Here is a 13,190-nt window from a genome sequence, read left to right as displayed (position 1 = left end):
GGGGGATTTGTTTTCCACTGATTTTTCCTGTTATTTGTCCTTCTGGAGCTACTGAGTTTCTGTAACCTTGTTTAGATTTGTCAAGTAATGTCTACATAACTTAGCTCTTTTAAGCCCAACCAAAGCACCAAATTGCCTTTACATCCCTGTTCTCACATTATTTCAGTATAACTGATGGGACCAAATACCACAGTCCTTGTTCCATGCAGATTTTATCTAAAGTAAACAAGAGACTCTAGCAGCCCTACTTGGACAAATGAGGGCATATTAAAGTTACAGGAATGAAACTGTATGAAAACAAGCTGTTGTATAACAGAACTGCTGTCCACACTGGGGTGCACCTTAACTTTATGTACGTAATGTAGGAAGGAGTAAGAGCAGCACATTTAAAAAAAAGTTCATTTTGAGATTAAAGTTGAAATGGGCAGATTACAGTTATTGTTTCAATTCAAACAACTGACACAATTCCTATACCCTCAACAAATTTCCTTGTGTAGATCAGTTAGTGAAACAACTTGATCAGCTGTGTTATTGTGTATTCAGATACAACATACATCGTCCTTATTGCACAAGGGTGTAAACATCAGTATTCTTGCATCTGTTCATTGCACAATTTCCTGGATGCCCTTATACTCATTACCACACTGTGTTTACGCGTTAAAAGAGCAATAACTTCCTTGCTACTAAAACTGATTCTGAAGTATGATTTCACTAACTCATGTTGTATAATAGATTACTATTTTGAGTAATGACCCCAACACTGAATACAACCTTTGCCATTGTCTGCCATCTTTGCTCTACACCTAGTTTCCCAGTACTCCTGTCTACTTTCTTCATCTCCCTCACTATCCCGCTTTTTCTTTGTTAACCTTTGTTCTTTGAATATTTTTCTTTGTAGAGCACCAAACATCTTGCTGCCAGTTTCCCTCAGCCCTGCAGCTGTCATCTGCTAACTCTTCGCTACTCCTCAGAGGCTGTCGCAACTCCTTCATGAACTCTGTGTGACATTCTTACTTCCTCAACATTCACCATTTAATCCTTGGCTCAGCCTTCACTTGTTTCCATTTCTTGATTTCTAAAGCCATGTGACAGCCTACCATCCACAGCCTAGCCACATTCTCCCCCGACACCACCTTCCAGTCTCCTCTGCCTTTCAGGTTGCACCTTCTGCAACAGATATATGGTGCTATGCATTTACTGCCTTCCTGATTTCTATTTTTTTAAACCAAGGAGATTCTGTTTTTAGTATTGGGTTTGCATACTCTGTTTTCTTCCCATCTACTGGAGAGAGAGAGAGAGAGAGAGAGAGAGAGAGAGAGAGAGAGAGAGAGGAAGTGCAGTTGCAAAGGTCTTAAGCAAACCCTCAAATCTTTATAAAACAGAAAGTTGACACAGTGGTTTAGTGAAATATGTTTAAACAGCCACACTACAGTCAGTGACCAGAGCTGTGGTCCACCATTGCAGAGAAGAAGACAGGACAAACACATCCTGCAGTGTTAAATGAAAAAGAATGAGGTCTGGCTTCCTGTCAGGCTCAGGAAGTCTCACAATATCCGAGCATTGTCTTTTATTCAGTTCAGCAGCTTCTTTGTTGCATGTTTTTCAATGACGTCCACAGAAATGTTCACAACCTGCTCAAGAATCAAACATGCACAGGTTTCGTGTTAGCCTAGATTCTCTCGGTTAAGTGATGTCTGGCTGGGTGGTTGGCATCAATCGATATTTAATTAGCAAGTAATTAATTATCAAAAAAAGCAAGAATGACCCTACCAATTAATCCAGATTGTCTAATAAATCAAAAAAGCTATGGCAAGTACAATTTTCTGTCAATATTACTGTCTTAATTAGGGATGGAAATCGAGAACCAGTTCTTCTAGAAAACTGGTTCCCAGTAGTCCAATTCCTTGGAATTGTTCACCTGCCTATCGATCAGGCTTATTGGTTCTTGCGCTCGCACTACAATCAACCGATATCAGTTCACGTGTCAGAGGAAGAAAAAAGTAACACCGTCTAGTGTGGGCATGGACATTTAATTTATTTTTATTGCACAAAAAGACAAGATAAATGGCAAAGTGCAAAACTGCATCCAGGACAGAAATAACCGCATTATGCTGCTGACACTAACTTCAGTACTTTGCAAGCATCAGCCAAGATAGCATGCTAATGCTAAGCTAGCCAAGAACCCAGAGTGAAAGCTGAGTGAATGCCGACCCCAGCTGCCAGACCCTGAACCTTGACAGGTAACAAGAAGATGAGCAGTTAAGCTGCAGCTTCACTTTCTACCTGTTTATGTTTCTAATCAAAATCCCTGTGGCCCTTTTTGGTGTTGGTCTTCTTTTTCTTTTGGTGTGTGGTCAGCTTTGTATTCTACTACGAGAAAGATGTTAGAGACGTGTGTCCTCATTAGGTATTTGTGTTGGTGTGTATAACCTTAGCCTCAGGTTATATTGTTAAATGGTGATTATGAGTCAGTGGGTTTCAGCTGTTTTACAGAGTAACAGGAAAGTAACGTAATGAGTAGTAAAATGAATTACTTTTTCCTGGCAGTAATTAAGTAACGTACAGCTTTAGTTTTGAGAAAAGTGTTCTGGGTAATATGTGCAGTAATTACTTTTTTGAGTAACACTGATCACAGCAAAGTGAGGAAATACCTCAACAAACATGCACAAATATTTGACCCACAGCAACAATTAATTTGCATGAATGTAATTTAAGTTTATAAGTCTGAATATTTGTAACAAATTATACATAATTATTATTTTTAGTTATTCGGTTTAGTAACATGAACGAAGTGGGCTTATTTGTGTAAACAAACAAAATGATCACGTGAGAAGTTTCAGTTTTGTAAAATCTCCAGTGAAAGCGAATTTATTAACACAGGATATATATGAAACTTTAACAATGGCAGTTCATTCATACACTGGGACACACGAAAAACGAATTCAGTTTGAATAAAATGTTATTTATATGGCACCAAACCACAACACGTTGCTTTATATTGTAAGAAAAATCCCTACAATAATACCAATTAATAAAGACTAAACAAAACCAAAAACCTAAGTATGCCCATGATTCAGTAGCTTGTACAAACCCCTTTAGCAGCAGTAGCTTGATATAATCATTCTCTGTATGACTTTGTCAGTCTGTCACATCATTGTGGAGAAATTTTGGAAGTTGCTTCAGTTTCTTGAGGTTTGCAAAAATTTGTTCATGCACAGCTCTCTTAACAGCTCAGCATTTCAGGTAGATTGTGGTCTGGACTTTGACTGGTCTCAGTGCAACACCTTCATTCCTTTCTTACTCAGCCATTATGTTGCAGATTTGCTGCTGTGCTTGAGATCATTGTCCTGTTGCATGAGCAAGTTTGAGTCAAACTTTAAATGTCAGGCAGATGGCCTCACATTTGACTCTGGAATATTTTAGTATACAGATGAGTTCAAAGTGGTGGGGTGACCTCTACTGGCCACTCTAAAAACTACAGGTGAACTAACAACTGAACAGAATAAAACCATAACTACGGGACCTTTTGTACAGCCGCCCCCAAATGTATGAAGTACATTTGCTCACAACAAAAGGCAATTTTACAAACAAAGTCACGGTGATTGTCCTTTGTCTTCGTCCGGGAGGGCAGGCAGCACCACCAGCCTCGCCACAGGTCGGGTGAAGGTCCGGTCCTTCACCTTGATGTCAGCAGACCTGATGTGCCCGTCGGGACTGGGGTGGACTTTGGAGATGCAGCCCACGAGCCAGGAAGCACGAGGCAGCTGAGGATCTACGATCATCACCACTGAACCTTCTGTGACATCTGCGGGGGATGACCGCCATTTCTGCCGAAGCTGCAGGCTTGGAAGGTACAGCCGGATGAATCGAGACCAGAAGTGGTCAGCCAGCACCTGGGAGTGCTTCCACCTCCGGCGACTCAGGAGCTCTTCTCTGGGGTAAGCCACTTGAGGAAGTGCTCCGTCAGGCCGCCCCATCAGAAAGCAGTTGGGGGTCACTGGATCAGGATCACTGATGTCAGACGGGACATAACCTAGTGGTTTGGAGTTCAAGATGCCCTCCACCTCCACAAGGACCGTGCGGAGGACCTCTTCTTGAAGGGGTTGGGGTCCTACTGTAGTGTAGAGTGCCGTCTTGACAGACCTAATCGCCCGCTCCCACACTCCCCCGAAATGAGGAGCCGCTGGTGGATTGAAGTGGAAGACAATCTTATGGGGAGCCAGGAGCTTCTGCAGGTCAGAGGTCATGGCTGCAAAAGCTGCTTGGAGTTCCCTTTCTCCCCCACGGAAGTTGGTCCCTTGGTCTGAGTACAGCTCAGCTGGAGTTCCTCTCCTGGCAATGAAACGTCGAAGTGCCATTAGGAAGGCATCTGTATCGATGGAGGTTAGGACATCAAGGTGGACCGCTCTGATAGTTAGGCACTTAAAGATGATGCCCCACCTCTTCTCCACACGGCGCCCGATTTTGACCTCAAAGGGTCCAAAACAGTCCACGCCTGTCGAATAAAAGGCAGGTTTGTAAAGGTGGAGGCGCGCAACTGGCAGGTCCGCCATCTTGGGAACCGTCGGTCGGGCTCTCCATCTGCGGCACTCAAGACAGGTCCTTTGAAAACGCCTAACTGCTTCCCGGCCTCTCAGGATCCAATGAGTGCGCCGAATCTCCGCGAAGACCCTCTCTGGCCCTGGATGGCGCAGGCGACTGTCGACGTCCTGGATGAACAGGCGGGTGACTGGATGTGTCGGATCCAAAACTAAAGGATGGGAGCTGGTAAATGCGAGATCTTCAGAGCGGCGAAGACGTCCACCTACACGGATGACCTCATTCTCGTGGTCGAACTCAGGGGATAGTGCGAGGACACGACTGCTGCGACTGATGGATTTCCCCTGCTTAAGAAGTCGATACTCCTCAGGGAAGCTCTCCTGTTGAGCTTCTCTCAGGACGTTCATCTCTGCTCGAACGTAGTCATAAGCCGATGAAGTTCCACCGCCTTTGGCCGCCCCATGCAACTGCGTAATAGCAGCTTCCAGCAGCTGTGTCCAGGTGTCATATTTGCTGAAGTTCGAAGTGGCGGGGTCGAAGGTGGTAGAAAATCCACAAAAGGTCTCTTTACGGAGCTCAGATGGGCCTGGAGGCTCAGCCAGGGTGCCACTTGGCTCTGGAGGCCACTGTTCTGGACCTAGGAGCAGGAAAGGAGGCCCTTGACTCCATCTATTGGGTCTGGTCAGCTCGAGAAGGGACTTCCCCCGGGTTATATCATCTGCGGGGTTCTGGGCTGAGTCCACATAGCGCCAGGTGTGCGAGTGAGTTAATTCCTGGATCTCAGCCACGCGGGTGCCGACGAAGACCTTGAAGTGGCATGACTGGGACCTCAACCAGGTGAGTACAGTTGTGGAGTCAGACCACAGCACTATTCTCTTTATGTCCAGAGTGAGCTCATTTCTCAGGAGACGGGAAAGATGAGCTCCGGAGAGGGCACCACACAGCTCAAGTCTAGGCATGGAGAGAATGCGTTTAGGGGCAACACGGGAGCGAGCCATCAGGAAGGCTAGATGTGAGCTGCCATCACCTGTCACTGTTCTCATGTAGGCCACTGCGCCATAAGCCTGCTCTGATGCATCACAGAATATGTGAATCTCTCTCTCACTAACTGCCTCCATGATGTGCTTTGGGAGATACGGGCGAGGAAGCAGGACTTGTGCAAGGAACAGCAATTCCTCTTCCCAGGTTTTCCACTGCTGGAGTAGTTCTGGTGGAAGCTGCGGGTCATCCCATCCCCTCTGTTGATCCCAAAGGCGCCTCACCAGCATCTTGGCTCGGGTGGTGTACGGTAGGATAAAGCCAAGTGGGTCGTATTGGCTTGCGAGAACTTTATAAATATTCCGCATGGTGGGGGCGCCATAACTGATTTTGCGGTGTCTGTAACCCAAGGTGTCCGTGGGGAAGTGCCAGCTAAGGCCCAGAGTTGGCTCAGAGGTGTCTGATTTGTCTTGAGTGAGCCAAAGTTCTGCACTTGTGGATCTGAGGTCTTCAGGTAGGTGGCCAATGGTGCTGGGTTCATTACTGGCCCACTGGCGAAGGACAAATCCAGCAGAAGACAGGAGGGCTCTTAGCCTGTCCACTAGGTCCCGGGCTTCTTCAGGGGTCGGCACGCTCTGGAGAAGGTTATCAACATAGAAGCACTGTCCCACAGAGTGACGTAGCGGATCATCTCCTTCCGTGTGGTCCCTGGCGTGGCGCTGCAGAGCGAAGGTTGCACAGCATGGGCTGCAGGTTGTACCGAAGGGGAGGACCTGCCATTCGTAAACGGCCACCGGTTCCTCGGGGTGCAGATCCCGCCACACAAACCGCAGGAGGGAACGATCCTCGGGAAGAAGGCAAATCTGGTGGAACATACCTTTAATGTCACCACTAATGGCTACGGCATGCTCTCGAAAGCGAAGGAGGACACCAAGGAGCGATGCGCTCAGGGTAGGCCCAGGTAGAAGATGTTCGTTGAGGGCTTGGCCTTGGAACTGGAACGAACAGTTAAACACAAGGCGATCTTTGCCATTGTGGCTAACAAGGTGGTGAGGGATGTACCATGACTCATCTGCTTGAGCAACCTCAGAGGGGGACACCTTAACCACCGAACCGGCCTGGACCAACTTCTCTATCTCCGCCCGGTAGATCTTAGCTCGTTCTGGATCTTTCTGGAGCCTTCTCTCCACACTTCTCAAACTGGGAACGACAGCGTTAGGGCTAGCTTTAAGGTGTGGCATGTTCTCGCGGCGAAGGAGGGGGGTGGCATAGCGTTGGATGCCCTCGACATCTACACGAACTGTCTTCTGCTCTAGCAGGCTAACTGCATAGTTATCTTCTCTTGAACGGGTAACCACCTTGCCTTCTGGCACCGGGACAACATCTACCTGCCATAACTTCTCTACATGTTTGAGTAGCTCACTCACCTGGGGAGGAAGGGCAGTCGTGAAGAGGCACTGTTGTGGCAGCGAAGAGGAACCTATAAGGCTGGAGGGACCCTGTAGTGTCCACCCTAACCTGGTGCGCATAGCAGCAGGACCACCCGGTGGACCAAGACGGACAGCTTCAGTTGGAGTGATGAGCTGTGGGTGGTCACTGCCAATAAGAAGGAGAGGTTTGACCTTCTTGAAGGACTGGAGAGGCAGGCCTCGGAGGTGTCTGTACTTCCGCTGCAAGGACTCCACTGGGTAGCTGTGCTCGGCTAGGTCGATACGGGTGGTGGTGAAGGCGTTGCGGACTTTGTACTTCAGCTTAGGTTTGCCACCAGGGGAGATCTCAAATGAGACACATGATCCATGCAGAGTTTGCACATCTTGCCTGATAGTGCGCAATGGAAGTGTCTCTGGGATGCCTTGAAGGTCAAGCTTCTGGGCAGCGGTGGGTAGCAGCATAGTCCTCTCTGACCCATCATCCAAAACTGCGTGAGTGCTCAAAGTCTTGCCATTATGGTGAAGGATGACTGGGACAACCTTTAACAGGACTTGGCCGCTCTCTGTAGGACGATCGAGGTACAGGACGCCCGTAGGATTCTCACCTTCTCGTGGGGGAGCAGACACTGGGCCATGTGGCTTCAAGGACTTCGAATTCACGTCGTGAAGGACCTGCAGATGACGACCCTGACACAGGCTGCAGGGTTTCTTGAGGGTACACTGTGCTGCCTGATGGGAGCGTGCGCAACGCCAGCACCTCTTGTTAGTCTTTATCCAGTCTGTGAGTTGTTCGCGACTCAGCTTGATGACCTCCTGACACTGACTCAGGTGATGGGCACGGTTATCGCAAAAGGCGCAGTAGGGTTGCTGCCTAGCTTTGTTTGGAGTGGTACCTAGTGACCTGGGTGAGCTCTCTCCACTGTGAAGAACCGCAACAGAGCGTCTGCTTGGTCTGACATCAGGCTTCTCTCTGGTGATCGCTGGAGTGGGCAGGCCGTCATAGTCCTGACACCAGGATTCGTACTTTAACCAGGTAGCTAGGTCGTCCAGGGTGTAAGCCTGACCAGAATGGTTGTACATGCACCGACGGAAATCAGCTCTTTGCTCTGAAGGAAGCTTACTAAGGAGTCGAGCCACATGGGAGCCACACTGGAGTTCGACCTCCCCATCAGGGCCTAAAGTCTTCAGCATGCCCACGAGCAACTGGATGTGGAGAGAGAATCGCTCAAATGCGGCTGCATCCCCTCGGCGGATGTCAGGTGAGTCCATGACAGCAGCAATTCTTCTCAGGGCAAGCTGGTGGGGCTGCCCAAGCCTGTCGTTAAGAGCGTTCATAGTGTCACTGAAGGGCGTGGCAGAATGGAGGTAAGCGTCCGCTATCAACTTTGCTTCCTCCAGGTGTAGGTGATCTAACAAGACTTGGTACCTGAAGAGCTCTGAACTCTCCGGGGGCAATAAGTTCTCTAGCGCCATCTTTAGACGAGCAAATTCCCCAGGATCACGGCGTGAGAGCTTGGGAATGCTTGGACGAGGCCCCCTGTAGGTCAAGAAAGGAGTAGATGAGGACGGGGGTGGAGCTGGCAGTGGTTGCAATGGAGGGGGGTGTGCTCTCGGAGGTGGCGCTGGAGGGTAGGTGATCCTTGGCTGAGGAGAAGTGAACCCTGGCCTAGATTCATGTGGGGGGATGATCTGACTCTCCTGTGCAGCCATAGACTCCCTCTTCAGATCCTGGAGCTCTTTCATCATCATATCGATGCGGTCCGCCACTGGACCCTGGCTGGAGACAGACTCCTCCTTGAACACAACAGGAGGAGGTGGTGGAGGCCAGTTCTCTTTCTCTTCCTCTTCAGCAGGGGGTGGCTGGAGATGAACAGCAGGGGCTCTGGGCGGTGGACTGAGCTGCAGACTCTCTGCACGGTCCAGCAACTGCAGCAAACTAGCATGAAGGGCCTGGAAATTAGCCAGCCCGGCTCTCATCTTGTCATGCAACTGCTGGAACAGGAACCTTTCACGCTGTATATCTTCTAACTCTGCTCTCAATGGTGTGACATGGCCGTGTGAGCCGTCATCAGAGGGATCAGACGGAGGATGGTGGGAAGAACGGTTGTCGCCTCCTGTCCCACTTTCCTCCTGGTAACCTGCACCAAGCCCGGGGAAGTCAGTCCCATAAGCTTCATAGCGGAGGGGACGACGTACATTACGCCGTGGGCGCGCACCAAGAGCTGAGAAGTTCTGAATATCATCCATCTTGTTAGGGTAGAAGCAGCTTACATCCGGCTCGAAGGACCATTAATGTTGGGTAGATAGCTTGTACTGGAAGGACTGTAAGGTGCTTGTTCAGGTTTGCAGCTACCACTCCCCGGAGTGTCAGCCAGAACACTGCTCAAGGCCCGGATGAATGTTCAGAAGGGAGACAATGAAGACACCGAGGATAGTGCAGACTCTTGTATTGACTTCACACAGTTGAAGGTAACAGGGATTGTCAGAGGAGCAGGTATTGCATACAGGTTTAGGTGCGTGGGCATGGGTGTGTGTGTGTGTGTGGTCTGTTGCTCATTAACGCACACTTCTCACGGAATAACCAATTCTCTGCCGGTAATCTGGAGCAGAAAAGCTCAGGTGCTTTGCCCACGTTTCTCCCTGGACATAGTCTCTCATACAAAGCGGTGGGGTGACCTCTACTGGCCACTCTAAAAACTACAGGTGAACTAACAACTGAACAGAATAAAACCATAACTACGGGGCCTTTTGTACAGCAAGGTTCCCAGGTCCTGTGACTACAAAACAAGCCAAAGCAGCTTTACAAATCTAAGCTGTGCTTCATGATGTTTTTAGATAGAAGAAGCTTTATCCTGGCAAAACCTTCAAACAACCTTCATACCTGTTCAGAGTTTTTCTAATTGTCCTAAAGTTTAATACAGTGGAACCCTGACTTACGAATACCCCGTTTCACGAAAAATTCAAGTTACGAAGGCACTGAACGGCAATATTTTTGCCTGCCTGCCGCCAAGATGCGGTTTGTGATACATGTGGCAAGAAAGTGAGGTGTTGTGGCGACACCATTTACCTCGTCAAACACCTCAGAGTAAATCATATCACAGAATATGACAAGCGTATGTTGAGGCGAACTAAAGACGAGGAGGGGGACAGGTGCTGCTAGGGCGAGACAGACGACTCTCGAGGAGTCCTTTAGTGCTGCAGGCAGGCAACATGCTCAAATGGCGCACAACTTCAGTTTTCTGTATGATAATTCTGCATTATTAAGTGATAAGAACAAGTAATCTGACGTCCTGTAATCATTATGAAGCTATAATTTGAGATACAATAAAAGATACAGTAAAAAAAAAAAGTTTTTGTACAGAGTATCGGTATCGGATCAGTATCGCCGATACCACCCTGAATTATACTTGGTATCGGGTCGGAAAGAAAATCAGTGGTATCGCACATCACTACTGAATGCCACTTACCCTAATCAGTAAGGGCGTATTTAGTTTAGTCCTGTGAATCATACATTAAAGTTTTCCTGAAAGTCGTTTATGTTGTAATATACATATATTAAATATAATATACAATCATTTTCCAGAATTGCATTAAAGAATTATTGTATTTCCATTGTTGAATACTTGGAGGTACACCAGAAGCAACTGTACCAAACCTTTATTCTGACCTTATCGACACATATCGGCTTTTTTCATTCCCATCACTCATTTCCTATAATCATTTTAAAGGCATGCAAACCCTAACAAGAAATAATAAACACATACTGTATATATATTTCAAGTATGCTGTACATTTTTCTAGCGTGCATAAAGAAAATAAAAACTGAGTTTATAATTCACAATATATGACAGAAGCAGAAAACTGTATTTGACTATATTTTGACACAATACTGCAATACTGCAATTCACCACAATCTGCCAAATAAAGACCTAAAAAAAGGTGTATGAATAATCAAAGCAATATTGCAGATTATAAAACCCAGAAAACTCTGAATGATAACTGTTTTTGCTAAACAGCTAAAGAAACAGAAGATAAGGCTGCAAGCACTGATACAAGCCACAGGGTGGCGACAACAGCTGGAGGAGACCTGAAGACATGGGAAAAAAGCATATTATTATTATTATTATTATTATTATTATTATTATTATTATTATTATTATTATTATTATTATTATTATTACAAAAATAATCATTAATAATAATAGTTTACCTGTCTCGCTCTGCAACAGCTGTGGTAGTCTCCTGACCTACTGACATCCTGGATTGATAAAGGAGAGAAAATACTTTAAGTAAAATCTACTGACACGTGGTTTTATTTAAACCACACTCAACCCCAGTGGAGATGTGGAGAGCAATCCTCACATTTTAAAATCCTCTTTTTGCTACTTTTCACATCACTTAATTTTACATCATGCTTTCCAGAGTTTATAAAAGCTTTGATAAGCTGAGTATTCCCCAGTTATTACTGTGTACTTACAGCAATAACAACCACTAAGTTATAACAGAGTAACAGACTGTTTCAGACACCAATATTTCCCTCTTTTGATTTATGGGGCTTAAGTATTTTAGTATATGCAACTAGAACTTTTTTTTTTCAAATACATAAAAAACATATTTATATATTTAACATCACACTGAAAGATACATTTGTAGTTCTAAGTTTAATTTCTGTAGAACTAATAAAAAAAAATTCACTTTACTTGAGAGAATATGAATCTTACCGTGAAAAGATGTAACAGTTGTGTGAGCTTTTCAGTCCCGACTGTTTCAAATCAATCTCAAGGTATTCGTCACCATCCGATGTAGTTTTTGTTTTCACTTGTTCCACAGTGAAAACTTCTGCTGGAGATAAGAGTATTTCATCCTGTTCTTGACCGCACACATAGTCTTTCAGGTTGACAAAGAAGCAAGAAGTGAGATGTAAAATAGTATTCTCATTGACATGTTTAGGTCTCTTTAGCTCTTCATAGTCTGAATAAGCTAAAGTGAAACTTGTAAATCTCACTGTGGAGCCTTTCTGTGGTTGGTTTTTACCATCTTGAAAAACATAAAAGTTCTTGCACTCCTTTGGCTTCAGCAGCCTCATGGAGTCCATCAGCAGGAAATGAAGAGACTTGAGGTTGAAGTGGTCTTCATAGATGCTAACATTTCCACCCATTGTCTCTATTGCTTTGTTCAGTGTTTGTATGAACGATTTATCCTCATTAATATAGACTGAAAGTGCAGCACTATGCTCTTTTCGTCCTTGAGGGATCTGCTTTGAACACTCAATACTTTTATTCCACGCTTTCTGAAATCCTTCACTGTTATTTAGTTCTTGTTTTAACACATCTGACTCGATGAACTTCTTCATGGCCTCTTCACGGCATCCATAGTACAGATCATCCACAACATTTGTGGTCTTTTGGACATCCAGTAGTCTTGTTTCCTTCGCGGTCACCTAATTGATATATCACATTTAAAAAGACATTTAAAAAGACATTTTTAAATGTATTATTTTTTAACCTTCTAATATTTGTTTGAATTATGATTCTTACTTTGTAATAGACAGCTATAAAAATTATTGCAGCAAGAAGCATTCTTCTTTTCTGCCCCATTTTTCTGCCTCTTCGTCTACAGACTGCAAGAAACCACTGCAGGATCAAATGCGGATAGAAAAAAGTTCTTTAACACTTTACACAGTCCAGAAACATGGAACTGACAAGATGTGAATGATCAATTATTTGTTTAGTTTCCTTTGAATATGACAACTTCAAAGTGTTAATGTTGAAAAGGCTGAAAGGCACATACCTGAAACAAGGAGAGTAAACTTGCCTTAGCACCTCACAAAAAAGGGTGCAACAAACTGCAGGGAAGCCACAAGCACAGCAGGCTCCAGGAAATTTGGAAAATATATATTATGCAGCAGTAAGTGTCATAGTAATCCAGAAGTTAATAAATTGCTTGTAACTGCATACGGTAAAGTTTGAACAGGATGTGAAACTCATGATCATGCGCCTCATAACGAGAGCAACAGGAAACAAAACAGAGTGAAAGAGCGTTGAGACTGTAAGTGAGGTGTGAACATTACTGCCTTAGAGGGGGATGAAGTTAACTGTCACTGTTGCATGATAACATACTTTGCTTATGCAGACAGTGCGTGTTCAGCCCTTTAAAATAGTGAAGCCTGTGTGCTTCCAATTTGAGATCTACCGGACTGCGCTTTGGGTGGTGTCGTGTGGATCTACCACATATATGTGCTTA

General features: G+C 45.5%; 1 protein-coding gene across 1 annotated transcript; it reads right to left on the bottom strand.

Annotated features, from left to right (window-relative positions):
* Positions 1-10,601: 10,601 nt before the first annotated feature.
* Positions 10,602-12,901, bottom strand: LOC146667974 (ecto-ADP-ribosyltransferase 5-like). The gene is made up of 5 exons (XM_085409787.1): positions 12,738-12,901; positions 12,485-12,580; positions 11,669-12,387; positions 11,158-11,205; positions 10,602-11,034 (listed from the first exon to the last, which is right to left on the bottom strand). The coding sequence occupies exons 2-5, from the start codon at positions 12,542-12,544 to the stop codon at positions 10,956-10,958; spliced, it is 906 nt and encodes a 301-aa protein (XP_085265913.1). The 5' UTR covers positions 12,545-12,580; positions 12,738-12,901; the 3' UTR covers positions 10,602-10,955.
* Between the last annotated feature and the right edge of the window lie 289 nt (positions 12,902-13,190).

The sequence above is a fragment of the Rhamphochromis longiceps genome, linkage group LG6 (genome assembly GCF_057381845.1).
Source record: "Rhamphochromis longiceps isolate RC_006_pf linkage group LG6, R_longiceps_female_GT1.1, whole genome shotgun sequence".
NCBI classification, from domain to species: domain Eukaryota; kingdom Metazoa; phylum Chordata; class Actinopteri; order Cichliformes; family Cichlidae; genus Rhamphochromis; species Rhamphochromis longiceps.
This window is presented reverse-complemented; position numbering and strand designations above follow the sequence as displayed.

Coding starts and splice junctions, on each gene's coding strand:
- LOC146667974 (XM_085409787.1), bottom strand. CDS start 12,544: ATGGGGCAGAAAAGAAGAATGCTTCTTGCTGCAATAATTTTTATAGCT. Junction 11,206..11,668: donor AACTGTTACATCTTTTCACG/GTAAGATTCATA, acceptor TTATCAATCCAG/GATGTCAGTAGGTCAGGAGA. Junction 11,035..11,157: donor GCTGTTGCAGAGCGAGACAG/GTAAACTATTAT, acceptor CCATGTCTTCAG/GTCTCCTCCAGCTGTTGTCG.